Source organism: Sprattus sprattus, assembly GCF_963457725.1.
Source record: "Sprattus sprattus genome assembly, chromosome: 14".
Lineage (NCBI taxonomy): Eukaryota > Metazoa > Chordata > Actinopteri > Clupeiformes > Clupeidae > Sprattus > Sprattus sprattus.
The window spans coordinates 26,610,070-26,623,099 of record NC_137912.1 but is presented as its reverse complement, the minus strand read 5'-3'; the positions used below and the strand labels follow the sequence as shown (position 1 = coordinate 26,623,099).

Here is a 13,030-nt window from a genome sequence, read left to right as displayed (position 1 = left end):
ATCCTCTCACACACAAACACACTGCATTCTCTTGTATCTCTGAATATGTTGTAGCCTGTTCTATCCCAGCTCTCTGTCCTCACACAGGGCATCAGCACAATGGAGTGTGTCTGTGTGTGTGTGTGTGGTCCTCCAACCAGAGGACCGGTGAGCATGTCTGTAAAATGATCTGTCAAGAACCATGTGCAAAGTGTTACAGCAATACAACAAACAGCAGTGGGATCAGTGTGTTGTGAACTTTCACAACAAGCTGTGGTTCACATGGTACAGTTGCATCACCCTCATCATCTGTGAGAGCAGCGAGACGTCAACCTATTTCACCTTTCGTCAGGGGTTCCTTTGGAATCTTTGAATAACAAAAAAACAGCAATCCTTTGAAATCCCCCTCCATGTTTGAGATTTCATGCCTTTCAGCTGCAAACAACTTGGATCTGTTTTCTTGTTCCACAACTCCCACTGGGTGGTCAGTCACAAGAGTGTGTGAATTCCCCTGTTGAACTTTAATACGCTTTCAAACAGGAACAATTTTATTCTCAATCCTGTGTGGGGTTGCCCTCCAGATAAAACAAAACCATATGAGTTAATATTGGTCAGGAAATGAAATTGCCTTGATAACACAAACGCAGAAGTCTGCTTCACATTAAGTTATTTTTAATAGACAGAACAGAAGTCTGTATCCCAGAGTAACTGTAGGAGCTATTGTACTCTTTCTTGTGGCTACTGCAGATACTTCGAACAGATTTTTCCAGGATACTAAGACTAATGTGTTATTTTGTTACAGCACACAAACACAAATATATAATACAGAAACTTATAAACTTTGGCTCTATCAAAAAGGTGGACACTTTGTGATCTACTTAATTAAGTGCAAAATGGAAAAAGAAAAACTTTTGCCTATAGCAAAATATTTTCAAATTGAAGAAACGTACAATTTGTTTCTGTTTTGGTTGCTTTCTTGGATGTTGAGCAGGGGTTATTCACCTCTTGGAGTCTTGAAGCATAAGATGGCCAATCACACAGTTGTTTGATCCCCATCAGCCTTGCCCACACAGACAGTGTACCCAAAGGTAAAAAACATACAAAGCAATATAGGAGATCAAAGCTTTTCTCATTGAATTCACAGTCGGAGCAGACACGCACAGACAGACACACACACAGACACACACACAGACACACACACACACACACACACTAGCTAGTTCAAAAGAATGACGCATCAATCCATCTCATTTGTCTACAAAATCTCTTCAAAGTGCACAAGGATGGCTCATTGAATGCCACTCCCTCTGATGTCTTGTGGAGTCCTGGTTAGAACTCCTCATCAGACTTAACTGTATACCTTCACATAAATGCTTTCAAGAGTTCTAAAACAAACTGAAAAACAACAAATACACTAGAGCGCAGCATGCAATAGAATATCGATGCCATGAGATATCCACACCAAATACCAAACTAAACAGTTGAAGTGGAGTTCAACATTATGGGTCACACTGTGCTTAAGAGGATGGACTTAGGGAGATTGTTGTGACATGTTTGTATACAATGCACCGTTGCTGTTCCTGGCCTGGTTGGTCCTCCCAAAAGCAAGTGCAGGCAAACGCCTGAACCCAACAGCGCCAAAATGTGTCCAACTTTATTGATAGTGTTTAGCTCTGGAGCTCTGAGTAGGCAAAGCGGGTAGCCACAACAGAGAGGGAAAGAGGTGACCACATCACACACAGAGTCCTGAACGAAAGCACATGGCACAGCTGCACCTCACTCCGGTCCAAACCACAGATGGAAGGAGGGGACCGGGGGAACCTGTGGCAGAGAGACAGGGAGGGTGTCTCTCTCTCTCCACCACCTGGGCAGAGAGACAGGGAGGGTCGCTCTCTCCACCACCTGGGCAGAGAGACAGGGATGGTCGCTCGCTCTCCACCACCTGGGCAGAGAGACAGGGAGGGTCGCGCTCTCTCTCCAGCACCTGGGAAGAGAGACAGGGGGGGGTCGCGCTCTCTCTCCAGCACCTGGGAAGAGAGACAGGGGGGGTCGCGCTCTCTCTCCAGCACCTGGGAAGAGAGACAGGGGGGGCTGCTCTTTCTCCACCTCCTGGGCAGCTTTTCCTCAGGGCTTTCATCTGATCAAGGTATTCACTTCAGGTCAGTCCCACATAATGGCTTGCCCTTCCGCTAACTCACACATATACACACTGAGCACTGGCATCCCAGCATGCTCTGGGGGAATTGGCAGTATCCTTGCGGCCACCCTGGCCTGAGTGAAACCACATGCACCACAGCTGAGCATTACTGGCAGAGCAAAACCACAACAGAGCAAAGAGAAGAGAAGAGTTGTGCTGCACTCTGTTTAAGATTTACCATTATATGTTCCATTTCAGCAGGCTTCCTGGGCATATAAGTGTCCACACAGGGATTTACTCAACACATGACATGCACTGTGTAATGTACAGTTCAGGCTATATATGTTCAAAAACCTCTTGGCTTGCCCTTGAATGAGTTGTTTTAACAATGTGGTTCACTGGAAAAGGACCATCATGCAGACAGGGGTGGGTAAGTAAGGGGAATTGTGAGATTGCATCTGCAGTAGAAAGCCCCGGCTCAAGGATGTGTTACAACAAGCTCTTACTCTTAGCCCAACTCTCTTGCAGCAGTCTGTAAGATAACTACAAACAAAGCAGCTCACTGCCACCTGGTGTTCATTCTCAAACCAACATCATTGCTATTCAGACACTGCTGAGGGACAAAGTAGAAATATACTATTAGCTGCTTGGTTTCAAATACAATACAATCTCTTAATTAAGACAATTTAAGCTCTAATATTAATAAACAGTGATTTAATTTTATTAGGCTGGCTTGAAAAAACAATGTTTCCTCCTAGTGATACGGCAGCACAACAACTTGAGCTCAGAGAATGAGTAAAATGTTTCCACTGTTCCATGGGGGAAAAAATGTCCTTGTAAAAGTATTTTTCGTCCTGGCAAAAATGACTAAGTACTGAGATAGTTCAGTTCAGTGAAGGACATGATGTCCGAAGCATCGTTCAATACATGACATTCAGCTGATAAGGGACTATCATGATGCTTTATCTCCCTCTTGTGTTCAATCAAGGAATTAAAAATCAGAAAGACATCACAGGTCTTCATGTTCCACAGGCTTCTGTTCATCTTCAGGCGGTTGCTGATTCTCTTCTAAGGATAAGAGGAAATGAAGTGGCATAAGGTCATATGCAACTTCCTCTGAGGATCATACACCTAATTAACAACACTGCTGTGGTGCTCTTGCAGTATTTAGGATGATGTATGGTTTCAGGCTAAATGGACTGTTTAAAGTGGCCTAACAGATTTGGAGATGATGTTCATACATTTGACTGTATACAACAGTATTTCTTATTGTTGGTGCTTAAGATATGAAGTGTCCTGGAAAACAAGGGACCAAATTGTTTAACACCTTTACAACAAATTTACACCGAGTAAATCTGATCTAGTAATAAATCTGATCTAGTAATTCATCTGAAAATTAAAGTAAACCAATGCAAAAAACAAAGCAGTCTTATTGTATATATACAGTGGGGAAAATAAGTATTTGAACCCCTACCGATTTCGCAAGTTTGGCCACTTGCAAAAAAAATTGTGATCTAGAATTGTATTGGTAGGTGTATTTTAAAAGTGAGAAACAGAATATCAACAAAAAAATTCAGAAAACTGCATTTTATAACATTTATGACTTTATTTGCATTTGATGCAAAAAATAAGTATTTGAACCCCCAACCAAACAGCAAGAATGCTGGCTCACAATGACCAGTTATGTGCCCAAGAAGCACACAGATTAGTCATCATTAGGTCTAACAAGGTACACCTGATATCAACTGGTGACATTTATAAAAGAAACCTGTCCAAAGAATCATACTTCACACCTTCAACCTCACCACCATGGGCAAGACCAAAGAGTTGTCCAAGGACGTCAGAGATAAGATTGTAGACCTGCACAAGGCTGGAATGGGCTACAAAACCATTGGCAAGCAGCTTGGTGAGAAGCAGACAACTATTGGTGCGATTATTTGTAAAAGGAAGCAACACCAAACAAATGTTAATCGCTCTAGGTCTGGGGCTCCATGCAAGATATCCCCTCGTGCGGTATCAGTTATCATTTAAAAGGTGCAGAATAACCCCAGAACTACACAGGGGGAGCTTGTGAATGATCTCAAGGCAGATGGGACCACAGTCACCAAGAACCATAATTTAAACACACCACGCCGTAATTTTTTGAAGTACTGCAGCACTCGCAAGGTCCCCCTGCTCAAGGAAGCGCATGTACAGGGCCATCTGAAGTTTGCCATTGCACACTTGAATGATACTAAGGAGGATTGGGAGACAGAATGTGGTCAGATGATACCAAAATCAAGCTCTTTGGCATCAACTCGACTTGCCGTGTTTGACGGGGGGGAATGCTGAATATGTAATATAGCATGGAGGTGGAAACATTATGCTTTGGGGCTGTTTCTCTGCCAAGGGTACAGGACGACTCCACCGCATCAAGGGGACTATGGATGGGGCCATGTAACGTGGAATATTGGGCTTGAACCTCATTCCCTCCCATTGAAAACGCAACCTTAAAGATTTGGAGAGGATCTGCAAAGAGGAGTGGACCAAAATCCCTCCTGAGATGTGTGTAAACCTGGTGACCAACTACAAGAAACGTCTGACGTCTGTGCTTGCCAACAAGGGTTATTCCACCAAGTACTAAGTCATTTTTGTCAGTCAGTTTTGCTAGGGGTTCAAATACTTATTTTTTGCATCAAATGCAAATAAAGTCATAAATGTTATAAAATGCATTTTTCTGGATTTTTTTGTTGATATTCTGTTTCTCACTGTTAATATACACCTACCATTACAATTATAGATCACACATTTCTTTGCAAGTGGCCAAACTTGTGAAATCGCCAGGGGTTCAAATACTTATTTTCCCCACTGTATATAATATATATAGTGTCTTCATATCTGACACTAGACATTAAAAATACATTTTGTAATATCAGTACTTACCTAATGTGGGAGTTGGAATGCAGGTGCCGCCTTCTTCATGGAAACCATTAGCACACTGGCACTCGTAGCTTCCAACAGTGTTGAGGCAGTCCTGGTGCTCCTCAGTGCAGACAGCTTCAGGCTGATCACATTCATTTATATCTGCCATCAGAACAGAGCACATAGAGCTGAGTTCCTGATGTTGGCCCTCATAATTCAAGCTCATTTTTGTATGAACTGTGAACTGTACAGAAACTGTTCATGATTTAAGCCTCTAATCCTCTACTATGCTCCATGCTATTGACTCCTGTCACCACATCCACTCTTACAAAAGTAAATGATCAGATGTTTACCAGTGCATATGCCTTCCTCCTCCATGAATCCTTCCGAGCAAGCTAAGCAGTGGTCAGGACCAGGTCCTTTACAGCCAGAACAGACCTTGTCGCAAGCTGGAAAAATATGAAACATATCAATATGTAGATACCAGTATTAAACAAGGCAGTCTATACATCACTGAAAGTTGTATAAAATAATACTAAAATACATATGACATGTCTTACGACACCTTAAGATACAACCTGTCTTACCATTGCAGGAGAAAGAGCCTTGAGTGTTTAGGCAAAACTGATCCTCTTTGCATGTGGATGAATCCTCGACGCACTCATCAACATCTTTGAAATATGAAATGGGAAAGAAAGCAGATTGATATACAAACCAGGTGAAGAAAAACAATGTCCATCACTTGGCAAGAAATAATGCTATTCCTACCAATGCATTCCTCTTGGTCATCCTCCTCCCATCCCTTTTTGCAGTCATCACAGTTCTTATTGGTGGGGCCCGTGCAGGTCTTACAGGAGGTATGACACGCTGTAGAAGAGCAGTTTTTAAAATGACGCAGCTATGTTGAGACAGTTCCTGTACATATTTCCCTTTGAAATGACTGGATCTAGATTGGATCTACGTATCCAGGCTGCATGTTCTTGTTCAAGTATTTATACTGGTTGCTACAGTAATGACGTAGATGAGAGCACACTGTCCAATGGTAGCACAGTTTTAGAAAGAAGGAAAAAAATAGTTAATGGAGATATGGCTTTTGCTTAAACAGTCAGGTCCGTAAGTATTTGAAGAGTGACAGAAATGTAATAATTTTTCCTCTGTACACCACCACAGCGGCTTTGAGCAATCTATCAAGCAACCAATATGTGACTAAAGTGTAGAATTGCAGCTTTAATTCAAGGGGTTGAACACAAATATTGCATTAACCGTTTATGAATTACAACCATTTTTATACACTCCCTCCACTTTCAGAGGCTCAAAAGTAATTGGACAAACTAACATAATTATAAAAATAAGGATTCTTTTTTATTCTAGGATGAAAATCCTTTGCAACCAATGACTGCCTGGAGTCTGGAACACATGGACATCACCAAATGTGGAGTTGCTCCCTTGAGATGCTTTGCCAGGCCGTTACTACATACTTAATTTAATGATCTATATTCATCTATTGGAACAATCTAATGATCTATATTCATCTCAGTATTGCCAACATTGTGGTGTGCCAATCTGTACTCAATGGTTCCAAAATTAGTATTTTCCCCAGTATATTAGTATTTTTCCTTAAGTGAAATCTGTACTGCGTTAATGGGTGCCACGGGCAAAAATGTTATATGTATTTGTAAAAGAAACAATATTGTGGCATTCAGTCGACAAACGTAGACTTATTTGTAGTCTGTATGATCACTTTTTGAGTGGGTCTCTTTTCTTAATCACGTGAACTTGGTGTGTCATAGTGTATTTTGGCAGCCTTTTCATATTGTGGTGGAAGTATCTCATATTTTATAAGTTTCTGTATATGAAATGCAACCCTTCTAAAATAAAATCATGGCTGAACAAAAGAAGAAGACGTATTCTAGGAAAGACATTTTGAAAGGGTCATACTACGCAATGCAGTTGTATAACTTCTGTATACCCCATAAAGCAAATGTTGTCTTGAGGTTTGTCATCTAGTAATAAATTAACACATTTTGGCCATCAGTGGTGAGAGGTGGTCATCAACATTAAAGGGTATGCAATGTTCTACGAAGGCGTCAGCAAGAAGCAGCTCAGCTGAGGTGACTTTCTCAGTCAGGGTCATCCCACTGGACAGGGTCTCAAAACCCATTGACAGCAGACCCTTATTCCCTTGGACTTGGGTGCTGGCTGTTTTGTGTTTGATGGAAGAAATGTGTGTCCATAGAGTCCACTATGGGCAATGCTAAATCTGGACCGAGATATAGTGCAAAAGGAATGACTGGTAGACACAGGACTTTAACTAATACAAGTGCATTCCTTGGTAAGAAAGGAGCTTGATTAGACAGAATATCGTCACGTGGAAATTACTGCTCGACAACGCCTAGAAGAACAGTGACAGCAGCGGTGCGCGTGTCAGTTTGTTGCCACGGGATGACAATAAATGCGGTCTGTTCCAACTCTAGTCTTTTGCCTTACTGAGTCTTTTCATTTAGCTCACTCTTTTGACAGAAACATACCTTGATTCAATTCTGCGTTAACCCTTCGTATTTGTGTTAGAAAAATATATATCTCGAGTCAAGAACGTTTTATTCTTGATCATTAGTTTAATATTCTTTCATTGGGGTTCCATATTAAGCAGTAGTTGATTTAAAAAAAAATAAACATCACAGAAACGTACCCAAATCTGTTGGTGGTGGCCATTTGTAAACTAAGAGCAGATGCGACAAGGTAACTTTATCCATCAACGTCAAAAGTAAATAGTCCTCATATAGTCCAGGCAAAATAGCATTTTACGACAGACTAATTGTAAAAGTATTTTTTTTCTGCATAGATCATTTCTATGAGGTGTGTAAAGTTTTGTTTTGATAGGAGTAAAGGAAAAAAAATTACATTTTTGAGATGTATTTTTGCCATGGATTATTAGCACACATCTCATATTAATTAGAATTAAACACATTTCCTCAACTAGGATTTCTTAGGACTTTTAGTATGTTGTTCTGGACACCTCATAGAAATGATCTATGCTGAAAAAAAATATTTTTCAATTAGTTCTATTTTTGGCTCCAAAATGAGCTATTTTGCCTGGACTAATTAGCCTGGATACCAGCCTGAACTCCGCCCACAACATTTTTGGTCTGGGAGATTCAGTCTAGAGTCGAGCTAGTTGGGAGAGATTTAACGTTTCAGAAAAGTTGAGAAAGCAATCTAAACCAATCAAATTGTAAGGGCGGGCTTTATTCGTTGATGGACAGATATAGATAGAATATACCGGAATATACATCGAACAAAGATGGCGCCGTCTCGGGAGCTTAGTGGGACATATTTTATATGATTTAAGCCATCTACACGACTTTTTTAATGTCTACATTGACTCGGTTAGTTGTGTATACGCAAAACGAGTGTTGCCGAGGATTGTAGGTCCTAACTAAAGCACTCTAGACCATTATTGATAGGTTATGCTAACGCGTTGGCCAAAAAAAAACATTGAAACAAATGGTAGCTTCTAGCCTTGAGTGCTAATTAAGTAACGTGTGCAGGCATATCTCAACAGATATTGACAGCGCATTCATTTTGAAAGAGGAACAGAGAAACGCGATCAAGGCATTTGTCGATTGAAAAGATGTTTTTGCCGTCCTTCCAACGGGATCAGGTAAAAGTTTAATCTGTCAGATGGTAATACTACGTTGCTCTGATTGGTTCTAGGTATCCAATTCAGCAAAGAGGAATTTTCTTTCCTGGTTCGTTGAAACACGCCCCATAATAACAGCCCAATGGTTCGGTCTCAGACTCATATGACTAGAATTATGAGTATGACATCGTCAGGCTATGGACTAATAGCAATAAAACACATTCCCAATCGCTTGTGTGCACTTAAATAGATTACAATGAACCGAGCTTCCCTATTGGTTTCCGTGTCGCTGCAGCTTTAATATCGACCAATCAGCACAAGAGTATCATGTCGGTCAAAGAAAACAAGAATGGCGCCCTCCGCGTTGGTAAGCAGGAGGCCAAATCATGACACATTCTTGCTTATTTCTCGAGTTACTGCAAATATTCTATTCATTAAATAACATTGCAAGTTGATCCCAAATTCGTATGAATGAGTCATCATATTTGTATCGTCGTATTTCCACAACATTTTCGTATTAGTACGGATGAATTCGTATGAGTTGGCATCACTGTCATCTATTGGATCAATGTAATGATCTATATTCATCTATTGGATCAATTTAATGATCTATATTCATCTATTGGATCAATTTAATGATCTATATAAGGGGTTTTCAACCAGGGGTCCGCGACGGCATTGCAGGGGATCCGCGACATGAGCCTATGTTGATCAGTTCACCATTGAATTTTTTCATTTGTATACATTTGTTTTGATATTTTAACACATTTCTAGATTACTCTTGAATATCGTGAAAAATATCTAAAAGAAGAAAAATATGTCAATCTAAATAGTCTGAATAGCCAAAACACATTGCCTGAATAATACCGATGTAGACCGATATTTAGCGAAGAAATTACACTGACAAGTGCTATAGGCAAAATGTCTGTGCAGGGGGAGGTGGCGTGGCGGTGGCGGTAACAAACATGCAGGCGCAGGCACATCAGTGGGCCGCACATTTTTTTCTAGTCAGAATAGTGGTCCCTAGGACAAAACCAGTTGAAAAGCCCTGATCTATATTCATCTATTGGATCAATTTAATGATCTATATTCATCTATTGGATCAATTTAATGATAGTATTGGAACTCTTTAATGATTTATATTCATCTTTTTAATGATCTATATTCATCTATTGGAACTCTTTAATGATTTATATTCATCTTTTTAATGATCTATATTCATTTGTTGGAACAATTTAATGATCTATATTCATCTATTGGATCAATTTAATGATCTATATTAATCTATTGGATCAATTTAATGATGTATATTCATCTATTGGAACTTTTAAATGATCTATATTCATGTATTAGAACACATTAGTCTACCTTAAAAATTGTAATCCAATTGGTCTCAAACTCCCCATCTAAGTTTTCAACTGCTTCAAACCAATAAAGGAATGGGTTACCCTTTGTCACACAGACAGGGAGTGGTTATAGGGGGACTCCTATAGTGACCATGTCTACTGGACGTTAGCAACAATGTTACCATTACTTACAGAAGTTGGTCCCTAAAAAGCCTAAAAAGGGAGAATTTACCTGTGCAAAGAGAAAAAGTGTCATTTCTCAGCTCGTTGAAGTATCCATCAATGCAGTCCAGACAGAATTCCCCTTTGTATCCATGGTTACAACTGCACTTGCCATCGCCCCCTCTTGTCCCTTCACCATTACAGACTCCATTCCCATGGCAAGGTCTCTCAGATCCTCCAACACAGGCTGATCAGAGAACAGTGCATTGTTAGAGAAATACCACCACTGCCATTCAGCTGTACAACACAGTCTGATCAGAGTACAGTGCATTGTTAGAGATATACCATCACTGCCATTCAGTTGTAGTATTATCTTTACTAACAGCACTGAACTCTGATGTGCATTAAGGATGCAACAGTACAGTCAGTGGGCCTCCGGGTCGGTATGCATCACTGTGTTTGGGCCACGGGAGCGGTGCTTCTCTCTGTCTAGCTACTGTTCGCCGTTGACAAGATAGAACTGAGATCGTTTGGTTCTTAGGTTCCCCAATCTTCTCTAGCTCATATTTGCATACAAAGTGCTGATAGGCTACAGGGAAAGTCGAACTGACAACGTGCGTGCAGACTGAGGTGCGATATGAAAGTTTAGGAAATTAAAGTAAAATGACAGGCATATTGCAATCCAGCGGTTCACGTGAGTGCATTGAACCGACAGAATACTGTGTGCCATTGCATCCCTCTTGTGCATATACAAAGATCTACACTACAAAGATAAAAGTATTTGGACATTACATAACATAACATTGCATGCACTTGAGCATGAGCATAAATCACATTTTGGTGAGCCTATTCCAACGAAATATAATATCTTTTCATGTTTTTCAAGTACATCACTAAAATACATTTACAGTTTTACAGATACGGTTTGCAACCTAACAAGCTTTTATCACTGCTGACTGTGAAATTGTTGATTCTTGCTGGGTAAGTCTGTTGGCTGATTATTTGATGCTAGTCATGTCCAGGTACCTGGTAACCAACAAACATTAACAGTTTTCTAGCAGGCAGTGGTGATCAACAAAAATGATATAACTGTCTTCAAGCATAATCAGAAATGAGAGATTATGCACAATAGAACCTTTCAACCTAAAAGGTGGTGTAGGATTGCTGTTTGAGCAACAATGATCTTCCCGCTGAACATGCTTTTGTTCTGAAAAATACAACAATCTTCACAGTCATGTTACTTGGACTTGTATAAGATGTGTGCATTTTAACTCAAAAAAGATTTTTTTCTGGTGAATATTCTCTTTGTAACATTCAAAAGCAGCTGCCGCACTACTTTTGTCAAAGCCAGCATCCCTTCAAGTAGTTTGACAGTTTTCCACAGGGTGTCAACAACGTAGTATCATGTGATATAGTAGTAATATGAGCAGCTAACTGTCTCAAAGACACATTGAAATGTTACAATGATGGTACAGAGGCATCATGTTTATATAGGTCTACAAACAGCTATATAAACAGATATATTATTATGAGAATCTTGCCAGAAACCACAGGATTTCCCCACATTCACTACAGCAAAACACCAAATCAATGTTACTGATAATGTATAAAAATGTATGAAAAATGTACATATATCCATCTTCATAGGTGAATGGATGTATTGGTGCTGTTGACACATGCTGCTAAACAGCCTTACCATTGCAATCTCGGCCAAATGTTCCATTGGGACAGCATACTTTGATGGTCTCAATGCAAAACCACTTCAGTAGGTCAGGGTTTTTTGATTTACTGAAAGAATTAAGACACACGTTTAATTTTGTGAATGATAAGGCCTAACATAGTTAATTTCAACAATCTAATGAAACATGAAGAAGAAAGGTTGAGTCAGTAGAAGTTAAATAAATGTAATACTCCAGTAAACACAGTCCAACCTCTTGAACCACCAAGTTTCAAAATGGTCTTCATGCTCTTCTACCATCTGATTGCATTCAAAGCTGCTGCTGTCACACAACCCTTCAATGACCTCCACCAGACGGATCTCACTGGACAGAGGAAAGAGTGCATAATCTTAGCACAACGGACAAATTGCAATATCCTGCAACATCAGTATAAGATATAACTACAAATACGTGACCTATCAAACAGCATTACTTCACCTGATCTCATATTTTGCCAATTTCCTCTCCTCCCATGCTGTATTTCCACCACCAAAATTCTTCTTAGCGGTTCTATCGAAGCCCTTAATATTGCAGAGTTAAAATTCACATTAAGTGATCAGTCAAACATTTCGCATTCATACTTAATTGGTAACTTTCAGTTAAATTGCACAGATCATATGTTGTCTGACGGTCAATGTCAGGGAACGACTCCAGAGGCGTAACATTAGCCTACAATTAGACATCAGTACATTGCAGTGCATTTCAGATTGCCTTACCTTGTTGAAATTGTCTGTAATCTGTCTGCATGTTGAGCAAGAACTTTTTAGATCTTTTGTGTGGATGTGCTGCAACTGCAAAACTAAGACTACAACAAAAAATGAAATAATCGATATACTGGTTGGCATTTTCCCATTCAACTTCGCTAACTACTAGCTGATTAGCAAACTGTCTCAGACGTAACCACTCAGCTAGATACCTAGCTATGACAACATAGTCTTGTCAGCGACCCAAAAATATTCCTGTCTTTGTAAAGAAACATCAGTTATAGCAGCTACAATAAATATACTGACACGAGTCGCAAGGCTTTAAAGTAAGTTACAGTATTTACATGCCGGCTGAAGAGAAAGCCACACATTTTTCGATTTCCGCGTCATCTTGTCATTACGATTGTGTCTCCTTTTGATTGGTCAAGCTTATACATCAGTCA

General features: G+C 40.0%; 1 protein-coding gene across 1 annotated transcript; it reads right to left on the bottom strand.

Moving 5' to 3' along the window:
- Nucleotides 1-2,640: 2,640 nt before the first annotated feature.
- Nucleotides 2,641-12,918, bottom strand: creld2 (cysteine-rich with EGF-like domains 2). Its single transcript, XM_080851655.1, has 10 exons — nucleotides 12,600-12,918; nucleotides 12,322-12,404; nucleotides 12,097-12,207; nucleotides 11,862-11,953; nucleotides 10,236-10,412; nucleotides 5,786-5,884; nucleotides 5,605-5,688; nucleotides 5,371-5,466; nucleotides 5,039-5,179; nucleotides 2,641-3,184 (listed from the first exon to the last, which is right to left on the bottom strand). Exons 1-10 carry the CDS (start codon nucleotides 12,726-12,728, stop codon nucleotides 3,126-3,128), a joined length of 1,071 nt encoding a protein of 356 aa, XP_080707781.1. The 5' UTR covers nucleotides 12,729-12,918; the 3' UTR covers nucleotides 2,641-3,125.
- Nucleotides 12,919-13,030: the final 112 nt, after the last annotated feature.